At 43.6% G+C, this 10,762-nt stretch overlaps 1 protein-coding gene across 1 annotated transcript; it reads right to left on the reverse strand.

Moving 5' to 3' along the window:
• Window positions 1–3,475: 3,475 nt before the first annotated feature.
• On the reverse strand, window positions 3,476–9,963 carry NRAS (NRAS proto-oncogene, GTPase). Its single transcript, XM_056361621.1, has 5 exons — window positions 9,775–9,963; window positions 9,210–9,388; window positions 8,590–8,749; window positions 7,646–7,769; window positions 3,476–7,095 (listed from the first exon to the last, which is right to left on the reverse strand). Exons 1-4 carry the CDS (start codon window positions 9,883–9,885, stop codon window positions 7,650–7,652), a joined length of 570 nt encoding a protein of 189 aa, XP_056217596.1. The 5' UTR covers window positions 9,886–9,963; the 3' UTR covers window positions 3,476–7,095; window positions 7,646–7,649.
• Window positions 9,964–10,762: the final 799 nt, after the last annotated feature.

Consider the following 10,762-nt stretch of genomic DNA (forward strand, 5'->3'; position numbering starts at 1 on the left):
CGAGCCTTGTCTTTCAGACCTACCTGGAATTTTCACCCGTGACATCTTTGCAGCAAGTTTGGAGACCCTCAAGTAACACCCTACTGTAACAGAGCACAAGTAGCTGACTGACTGCACAACAGCCTAACACTACTTTTGCTGCTTTCCCTTCCCTGTAATTAGACTCTCCTACTCTAAAAGGAGAACAGAGGTCATCTGTAAGACTATTTAAAGTGCAACCACAAGCACTTGCACTGAAACCAATGAAAGCAGGGCTCAAATTTAACTTTCTTCTTTTTTTTTTTTTTTTTTTTTTTTCCCTTTTCAGTTAGGCTTTCATTTTACATTTAGTAGAGTTTCATTTGTTGTCTGGTCAGATTGCTACTTCCCAGGACAGTTGCACCTTTCTAAAGTGGACTGTGGAAATCAGTCTTTTAAGAGAGACTAAAACTGATGTCTTCTGTGTTGAACCAGTGGTATAAAGGAAATCCCTAAGGCACAAGGCTGATGTTTTCGTCAGAACAGGAGCTGTGGATAGGTAACAATTACGTGCTCTCACCAATCAGTGTGCTATTCAGAGAAGATTTTTCCTGAGAGAGGGGTCTGCTTAACAGACTGGATTTTAGCAACAGGAGTTGCACAGATGTCCTCACATCTTCCCAGCTGAATCAAACAAACAAACAGAAGGAAAATGCAAGGAGCTATATTTAATTCCTGAGCTTTTCAGGAACTGCCTTTATAAAACTTAGTATCATAATGTAAAGTGATGTTCAGTTCTGCGTGTGGTGAGCCATAACCAAAGCACATACTACAGAGACCAGCCCTTAGTCCAATCCCAGGTGTGGCAAGAAACTCCTCCCTTAAGCTCCACACCCTGGCCTGGATCTGGTAGAGCAGGGTATCAGTTTGGGAAGTACCTTTTAAGTAGATTCTTTCTAGCATACAGGCATTGAGGGCTGTACCCAGTCCTTTAGGGTTTCCTCAAACCTACTTCAGATCTCTCACATGAAGCTAGAAAAGAGCTCCTGCCTGAAGAAAATGCCCAGAACCTGTAGGCCCTTTGTGTTGCCAGGGTAACCCTGAGCTTCTGACTCAGCTTCCTGGTGGGAAGTGGGAAGCCTAAATGGGTCAGCAGGATACAATAGTTTTGATTTGAAGCAGAGTCTTTTCCTGTTTATTTATACTTCACTTATTGATGGAGATGAAAAATTGCACTGCCATCAGCACAAGTCAAGCTAAGCATTCAGGCTATCGTCAGCAGCCTTGCTGCTAGTTTAAAAGGTGACTTTGGTGAGAAGATTGAAGGGAACAGAAAAACTAGCACCCCAGGAAAGACAACATTGTTTGGCATGACATGTGCACCTAAGGGCTTCCTGTGCTATCTTTTGTAGGAACAGTTATGAAAAGGCCTTGTCCCAAAAGAAGGCTAGAGTAAGTGAAAGAGTTGCTTGGACAAGATAGAGAGTTAGAAATAACAAGTCATAGAATTTGTCCATAGGTACATGGGAGGCTTGTGGCACTACCAGTCAGAGAAGTCAGGTGAGCTGAGACCTGGTGCAGCATGTCCAGCTCAGATAACTTCCAGAGCATCCAGAAACTCTCTCTGAAACATCACTGCTTGATGTGCACAACTTCAAAACACATTGGGTAACAGTTAAGAAATTTTCCAGAACTCAGGGAGTTTTAGCCCCACTTCCCAGATATTCCCCAAGAATATAAATTGGTCCACCCCCCCCACCCCTGCAAATTGCAAAGGTGCGGACAACAGGGCAAAGCTGGGATGCCGTTACAGTCTTGATCTCTAAAACCTGGTCCCCTCTCTCATGTTGATAGCAGTCTTCAGTTTCTGAATTGTTCTTACTCATTCCCCAGTTTGTGAGTCCCCAACACCATGTCACTGTTACTGTTTAATTTAAGGTCAATGAAACCGGGCTCCTGCTTGTTTGCACTCCCACAAGGACTATATCTGCCCCTAACCTTTCTGGATATATCAGTATCTTAGGATTCACATCTGAAACCAAAATTAACCTTTAGGGTGCAGAGGTCATCTTCCTCTAGAGGTCTCTTGATCCCCTAGCTTTTTAAATCACAGGATCAATTCATGTGGGTTCACGATAGAAATATGAGTAAAGCTTGGGTATGCTGTGCTAAAGTTAGATCTACAGCCTCTACAAACTGAAGTGCCGACTACAAACAAGTCATCTTCCCACACTTTTTCAGCCAGAAAGTGAGTGATTCACACCCAGAGGCTTCAAAGTGGCTCTAAAACCCCACCACACTTTTATCTCTAGGCTGCCTTCATTCCACCTGGGTCTAGTCAAAGCAAAATACCCAAACATGCCAGAAAGTTGACAGTTTCAGGTATTTAGCAGGATCTTCCTCTCAGTCACCTAGCAGAGCAGTCATGCCACAGGGGTAGCTGTCCAAATATAAGCCTAGGGGCAAGTTTTGCTAGAAAATGGTTTCAATTCCTGAAGAAGAAAAGTATTAATAGAGAGAAGGTAATGGGTAAGCTCAGAAGGGCACTCCTTGTGTTGTGCCTTTTGAACAAAAGCACCTTGCATTAAGAGCCTCGGCAAGCTCTTCTCTCCCACATTGCTCTTAGTAATTCCCTACACAGATTCCTCTGGGGCTGTTTAGATCAGTCTCTGTTCCAGTATGCAACAAAAGCCAGTAAGTCCCTCAGGTGTGAAGTAGTTTCTAGGAACAGATGGTTACAGGTAACAATCAGGCTGGTGGAAAGCTTTCCTAATAAGCCAAGAAAACACTTGCTTTTAAGCACCCATCTGTACTCACATTCTGGATCTCTCCTTTTGGAACAGGCAGCAACTGCTGCAGCTGCACAGTGCAAGGAGCTTCAGAGCCCTGTTGCTAGGTGTCTGTCCTTAAAGTTACTTGCACAGTTAACAGGTCGGACTCTGGGTTCCACAGGCCTGACACAATGTCTTAGGAGAAAGGCACTTAGAGCACACTTACTGCACTGCTCAACACAGTGCCTTATTGCAACAGAGAAGTATTTTAGAAGACCAAATTAAGCAACTTAAAAGTCTAACAGAGAGCATGATTTGGACACAGTAATAACTTCATAGCTGATTCCACTCTTGGAATATCAAGTAAAGAAATTTCCTCTCCCCCTTTTTTTTGACTTAGCAAGCATCCTTTCCAAGGGCAAAGTCAGCACAAATATGATGAGGGACCCCACTGCAAATACAGGGACTGAACACAAAGGCAAGATGCACGACATGGCACAGATTGGTGGAGTATTAAAAATGGACTCTGGAACAAACCTATGGTATGTCTCAAAGCCACTCTCACTGCTTATTCATGCTATAGTGGACACATATGATACAGCTGTTCATGCCATGTTACATGTGACAATCTGAGTGAACCTAGATCCCACAGAGAAAGCACGTAGCATTGACAAGCTTTCTGTAAGCCAGTTGTGGATCCCCTGCCCAGATCACTACCACAAAAGGAATGACCAAAGAATTCAGAGTTTATTCCTTAAAAAAATTTATTAAGAAGCAAAATAATTTACTTCAAATGAAAAGAGATGCATTATTGAAAGCAAATAATTATACAAAGTAACAACAAAAATTAGCCCTTGGATAAAAAGTCCAGATCCCAACAGTTCCCTACCATCCTGGAAGTTACACAAAAAGGCCTGGGGAGTAAAGGACCACATACAGGATCAGTGTGCAGTTCAAACTCCCACTACTTTCCTTCCCCCCATAGGCCTGAAGTTGCTTGAAATGCAGTTCTAAGTCATTGAACTGTACTAAAAATTACCATGGTTACTATCCAAAGTCCTACTGATGACAATAAGAACAAAATTTGAGCATTGCTGTTTGAACAAGACCATGGAGGAGGGACATCAACAGTAACAAGCCATAGAGTCACACTAGCTCGTTACACAGCTGTTCGCAGTCTGCGACAACATAAATATTTCAGTTATTGGCACTGGTAATTTTTGAACAAGAGCTTTACTCTTTTTTTTATATTTTACATCTAAGTTGTTTATGCCTGTTCTTCGCAGTCACGATAGTAAAGTTAGCTTGGCACTAACATGGTGTTGTGCTGTTAGTTCTAAATAACATTTGGAGTAAATCTACAAAACCACCCTTCCTAGGGATCTGTCTTGTGCAAAAACTTATGTGCTTATCTTCTAGGTAATTCTGCCAAACGTTCTTGGGGTTTTGTCCTTCCACAGTTCTCTCTCAGTTGCCACCAAGATCAGGGTTCTCTTACATAGACAGCTGGAAACAAAGTATGACCCTTTACTTCATACTCATGATCGGCACAATACCGATTCTGTATCACTTGCTAGATGTGAAACTATAATAATGCAGATGGGAGTGCCACCTGTGCAGGTCAGCTCTGAGCACCCTGAAAGCCGATGCAGTCCCCTCTAAGGTTCCAAAGGTGAGATACATACTCACCTACCCTTACCAGGTCTTCTTCCCTTTTGAGATTTTTATATAGCCCACGAGAAAGGGAATGCCAAAGACAAAGTAGATGCATTTGCCAGTTCCCATACAATTCTGAGAATTCACAACTTTTGAGGTTACAGCTAGTACATTTTTAATGACAACTGGAACATGCTATGCAATGTAGAGAACTGATATGATGAACCTCTATCCAAAAGAAATAATTTTCCATACTTGACCACACAACCCTCAAACATCAAATGCCAGCTGCAAAAGGTGTCCGATGGCCACAGGCAGCAGGCAGTCACGCTCTGCGATACAGCTTGCCAGGAAAGAAATTCCTAAGTTTCCCAAATAATTAAAAAACATACATGCACCCAGATGACAAGATCTCACCATTCCAACACACTGCAAATTCCACGTTGCTGTCTTTCCAAAATGCTGAGCCTATGTGACCAGATGCATATCCCAAAAGCTATCATTTTCCACTTCTATTTTTATCAAGTGAACAATAATGTGTCACACATCTAGAAGCAGACAGTCATCTCCCGCCATAGTGCTCAAAGAGTACTTTCACAAATAATTTCTCTTTTGCACCAAAGAAAAGCACTGCTTGCTCATGACATGTCAGCTTGCAGTGGCAGTAATTCTGCCACGTTTAATCTGCAGGCATCAGATCATCTTCAAACAAACCTGACTCGAGTCACGGCCAATGCTATCCATAATGCTGCCCACCATTGTGTATGTTGCTAGAAAATGTTGTTTTATGTAAAAATATTATGGTTTTAATTCTTATCAGTGTTTCATCAGTCAAGGGTAAAATAAATTGCAGAAAGGTATTAGTAGGATTATCACAGATAAAATGTGATGCAGATCAATCCTCTTCATTCCAAGAAGAGAATTAAGAATGTAAGTAGTGAAGGAAGCATTATTAACAGAAACAATTTCTTCTCTCAGTATTTACTGACTTTTAATTTCCATTTGAAATTGAGAACTCCAAATTAAGACCTATGACTGACATGAACAAACTGAAATCAAGCCTCTTGCAATTCCTCTGCTCACGCTGGTTTGGCAGACTGACGGAACGCTCCCTCTGTTGGCCGAAGGCCCGTTACTCTCCTATCAGAGAGCAACTGGGAATTCAGCTTTGCTGTGGGATACACTGTCTGACCACACAGAGCAGAACCCAGCATCAGCAGCGCAGGAGCTAGGGAAGGACACAGTATTACAAGGAACACCAGTAGGCTTTGCAACAGTGACCACACTTGTACGTCCCAATTAAACGGGGTGACAATGTTGTTCTAGGAAGTATTCGCACAGCTTATGTAGTAGCAATTCTCTCATACTTTGAGGCCTGTAGAACAAGCCCAGAATTCCCATCAGTACATCATATGCCTTCTGTGTGGTCAGCACTGAACTCTCTCCCTCATTTTGCAAGGATGCTGCAATCAGAAGGTAGCTCAGGTTTCTGTTAGAGCTCATCACCTTCTCCCCTCTGTCTGGACAGACTAAGCCATGACAACCACTGCACCAAACACAGTCAACTCGAAATCCCACACTCCTCCCCTGACAAGGAGACTCTCCACCTACACTTTATAGAGAAATTTTGAAGAGACTGTGTATACAATCTGGTAGTAAGAAAAATATTTCAGAATAAAATAATTTGCAAGTCACAGAGCTGAATAACAGCTGACCAAACTAACTAACCTCCAGTTACTAGATTAACTATCGAGAAGCTGCCCATAAATGTCGGCAGTTAATGTTAAAAATGAACAGCTGACTAATTTGGTCCGACTTGGAAAAGGAAGAGATCTGAATGCTGCAGAAAACCAATATAGAATAGGAACAGTTCCACCTATTTTTCTAGAAACAAAGAAAGTAAAAAACAGATGCAGTACGTCCCCCTCCCTAGTTCAAGAGTCTTACAAGTGCCTGCTGGATCTTCCAGCTAATTAATTCCTGTTTTAGTATCCTGCCAGGCAAAGAGATCACCCACACAAGACTTGCCTGCTTAAGAGAATTAGCTCCCAAGAAATTCCAGTCATCGGGGTTTTCCTCAACCCAAGGGAACAAGAGACAACTTCAAATCTTCTTAGCAAACAGGCACTTAAGTGAGGAAAGATACCTCCTTTTTATTACAGAAAACGAATGATCAGTTAAGTGGTACTCCTAGCACAAAGGAGATGTTCAAAATATGCTGCAGAGGTGCACAGAGAGCGGATACCAGTATGATACGTGACAGGAGCATTCACGGTGCAAAACCATTTCTGACATTACCTGTCAAGCAATTAGTGCCACTCCTCTGACAACACTGCAAATCAGAATCCAATAGAGAGGGGACAAACATCACTTCTAGCTTTTACTCTAGAGGTAAAGTGTCATCTTTTTCACAGCATTTAGTCTCTGTAGTTCACTTGTGACTGGTTTTCTTCTTGAACAAACCCAGATAACACAGTGAGAAAAAAATCCCAGTACATCAAGAGATGCAACTGCTCTGTTAGCTGAGCAAGGAGGTAGATGCCACAGATGTCCTCTTCAGATGGCGCACAGAAAAAGACCTTGTGCTAATTAACTGGTACGAAGATTCTGGTCACTGGCACCAACATACTGCAGGGCATCAGCATGAGATGCAATACAGTAGCATTGAGACTCGTCCAGCAGCTACATCTGAACCGCATATTCTTGGCATCTGGAACAGAAAGGCATCTCTAATTAGCTGCTGTCCAACTCTGTGATGGACGGGCAGTGCAACAGGGTAGTACAAGTCCTGAACTGGTCTACCTGTTTTTACAGTGATGAGCAATCTCTTTTAAGTAACTGTTGAAAAGAATTTCACTCGGGGAACTCATACATTTTGTTAAATTATTTTATTTGGTTAATCTTCAAACAGTGCGTATTCCAACGGAACACAGCACAAGAGAAGCTGCGCAGAAGTCAAATCATCAGCAAATGGCAACTGTAGAACTATGCGCACTCCTCATTCTAGTTCGGGTGGCCACAGTCAAAACACTGCTGTGAATATAATTTCCTTTCTTAAGCCTTGCTAACTACTTAGAGAGGAAAAACCCCCTTTTTTTGAAAAAAACCCAACAATTGTAGATTCTAAACTTCTGGGTGTCAATGGGTCGTATAATAGAGAAGAAAACCACCTAGAGCAGCTAGTATTTCTAAGCCATGCTTATCAACAACTGAGAGATGTACGGAGAAGTTGTCAGTGAAAAACTTACATTACAGCTTACCTTGTCACATCACAACGCAAGACAATCCCATACAGCCTTGATTGCCATCTTCGTTGCTGTTGAGTTTTTTCATCCGATACTGCCGGATCTCTCTCACCAGCGTGTAAAAAGCATCTTCCACACCCTGAATGCAAATGATCCAGGTAAATTATTTTCTTTCCTGAAGCTTTTGAGATCACTAGCCTTAGAATCCCTTAACATGATTTGAAAGACATGCATCTACAGGAAGGAGAGCAGCCAGCTTATCCCATAGCTCCTAAGAGGAAGAAACTAGCACTTATGTCCAAAACTTTCCACTTACACTCCTCTTTCTCTGAGACAAACAGCCAGGGCAAGAGCTATTAAAAGAAACAAGGCAAAATGTAACTGTGGAGAGGCCCCATGCAGGAAACAAGCTACTTCTTTACTAATCACCTCTGCTTTAGAATTCTTAGAATTTTCCGGCTACTGCTTAGTAATTGCACCTTTTCTGCTTCACTCCACACTGACGTAGGCAGAACACACGCTGACCAGACAGAGTCGCATATTCAATGCAGCTCTGAAGAAGTCTATTAGTCCAGTCTGGGGAATTCTTTCTGTAAACACAATCTTATAATTAGCCTTCATTAAGAAGCCAAGAAAACGGAATAGATCTGGGATGACTAACCACACAGTCTGACCACTTCTCAGCAAAAGCAGATAAAGTTCTCTTCTTCTTACAAACATGACTCACTTGAAAGAAAGTCAGTAAAAGTTTGGAATGATCTGTGGGCTGGCCTAGCCCAGCGATAAACCCAGAACTCTTTCAAGCTAAGAGTGAGTGGGGAAATCAAAAGCTAAACATTTCAAATAGATTTAAAAAATGCTTACTCCTGTAGGTAAGAGAGAAAGTACATGGGAAAATGTTAGACCATTCTGCATTCAGCATACAGGAAGATGTCAGAGCATGAGGGGAAGCATCTTACCTGTCTTGTTTTAGCAGATGTCTCTATGAAAGGGATTCCATAGCTTTTTGCTAATTCTTGAGCCTGTTTTGTGTCTACTGTTCTTGTGGGCAAATCACACTTATTCCCAACTAGCACCATTGGCACATCATCTGAATCTTTCACTCTCTTGATCTGTTCTCTTTAAAAAGAAAAATAATAATTAAAAACTTAAGAACTATTTGCTAAATATAAAAACTGTTTTAGTTCAGTATCCAAACAACCGTGTCCTACAAAAATACATATTAAAGCCAGACAGGACCTCAGGGGTTCTAACCTACAGCAGTATGCCTAATAACGTCATAAACTCCATCTTCTAGTCCGTGTATAACTCTGCCCTATTTGCCTTCTTACCCACTTTCTTAAGCGATTACATTCTGTATGCTCAAAATATCATCCGATTAACACAACAACCCAGGTAACTGTCCCACTCAGTTGACTAACAATGCATTGACACAGAGCATAGATAAGCGAGAAAAACTTTCTGCAAGAAATGGAAGATTTAGTATTTGCCTATTATTTAGTCTTCACTGGGTCTAACAGCAAATGGGTCTGATGCCTCTTCCCACCTTCCCTCTGTGCGGTAAAGACCCTGATAGTACCTGTAGAGGTTAATATCAGCAAACGATTTACTGTTGTTAATGGCAAAAACGCAGAGGAATCCTTCCCCGGTTCTCATGTACTGATCACGCATGGCACTGTACTCCTCCTGCCCTGCCGTGTCCAGGATGTCCAACAAGCAGGTCTCCCCATCGATGACAACCTGCTTTCTGTACGAGTCCTGCAGAACGCACCAGCGAGTCTCAGATGAGGAAAACATTGCGCTACTTCTTTCCACCTCAAGCATTATTAAGGAAAAACAAGACCAAGAGCACGATTCGCAGATTCGCAGGAGCTTTGCGAGCCCCCCCGGGAAGAACGCTGCTGTCTGCAGCCGCTGCCAGGCCCCTCGCTCAGGAAAGGCCGCGACCCGGCTCCTCGGCACAACCCCCGGCCGGCGGGCAGAGCAGAACGGCCGCGGCACCGTCGCCCCGGCATGACCGGGAGCTGCAGCCCGCGGGGGCGGCGGCGGCGCCTCTCGCGGCCGCTGCCCGAGGGCTGCGGGGCCCCGGCGCGGCCCCCCGGGACTCCCCTGACCCCGCGCCCGGCGCCGCGGGCCCCGCTCACCTCGATGGTGGGGTCGTACTCGTCCACGAAGTGGTTCTGGATGAGCTGGATGGTCAACGCGCTCTTGCCGACACCGCCGGCTCCCACCACCACCAGCTTGTACTCGGTCATCGCCCTCCCGCCGCCGCCAGCCCCCGCCCCGCCGCTCCCGCGAACGCGGCACGCCCGGCCCGGCCGCTTCCGGCTTCCGGTCCCGGCACCGTGTCATCACCCGCCGCCGGAAACCCGCGACGCCGCGACTTCCGGGCCCGTGCGCGCGGCGCCCCGGAAGGACGACTCGGCCAGGAGGGAAGCTTTTTTCAAAATCAGTAAAACTTTATTCTATTTCCATTCTTTGCCATTAACAGAAAAAATTGGAGAAAGCAATGTTTCTTTTACAAAGATAATGCATCTCCCAGAGAAGAAAACCCTAAATTGAGAATAGAGGTAACATGAGAAAAAAAAAAAACCAACAAAAAAAAAAAAACCCCAAACACAGTACTGCCCTCTATTCAAAGAAAGTAACTCCTGATCTTTTTGGTTAAAGTAATACTTAGACCAATCATTCCGTTTTCTTGCTTGATAAAGTGTGACTGGGGAAATGGGGGGAGGGGGGAGGGGGCAAGGGGAGGGGGGAGGGGGCAAAAAAAAAAAGCACACAGACATCAACTATTTCACCTTGATGAAAGTCTCAATACAGCTATGGAAAGCCTAAGTATTTATTCTTTTACAGTACACTGGGTGCTGGCTGCAAAAAAGAAAAGAGAAAAAAAAAGTAGTACTCACTTCAGGCACAACTTCTTTCTTTTTAAATTTAAATCAGTAAAAGAAACTGGGTTTAGAAGCTGCAGTGTTCTAAGCAGCAGCAGATTTGTGCATTGTTTTAAATATATTTAAATTACCACACTGATGGCACACCTCAGCCTTATGAAATTCTGCACTGCATGTTTCAGAACACTACAAAAATAACTCTACCCTGGAAAGAGACTTTCACCGAGCTCTAACAACT

The sequence above is a fragment of the Falco biarmicus genome, chromosome 16 (assembly GCF_023638135.1).
Source record: "Falco biarmicus isolate bFalBia1 chromosome 16, bFalBia1.pri, whole genome shotgun sequence".
Taxonomy (NCBI): Eukaryota; Metazoa; Chordata; class Aves; order Falconiformes; family Falconidae; genus Falco; species Falco biarmicus.

Coding starts and splice junctions, on each gene's coding strand:
- NRAS (XM_056361621.1), bottom strand. CDS start 9,885: ATGACCGAGTACAAGCTGGTGGTGGTGGGAGCCGGCGGTGTCGGCAAG. Junction 8,750..9,209: donor GCTGATATTAACCTCTACAG/GTACTATCAGGG, acceptor TTCTTTTTAAAG/AGAACAGATCAAGAGAGTGA. Junction 7,770..8,589: donor CATCTGCTAAAACAAGACAG/GTAAGATGCTTC, acceptor ATTTGCATTCAG/GGTGTGGAAGATGCTTTTTA.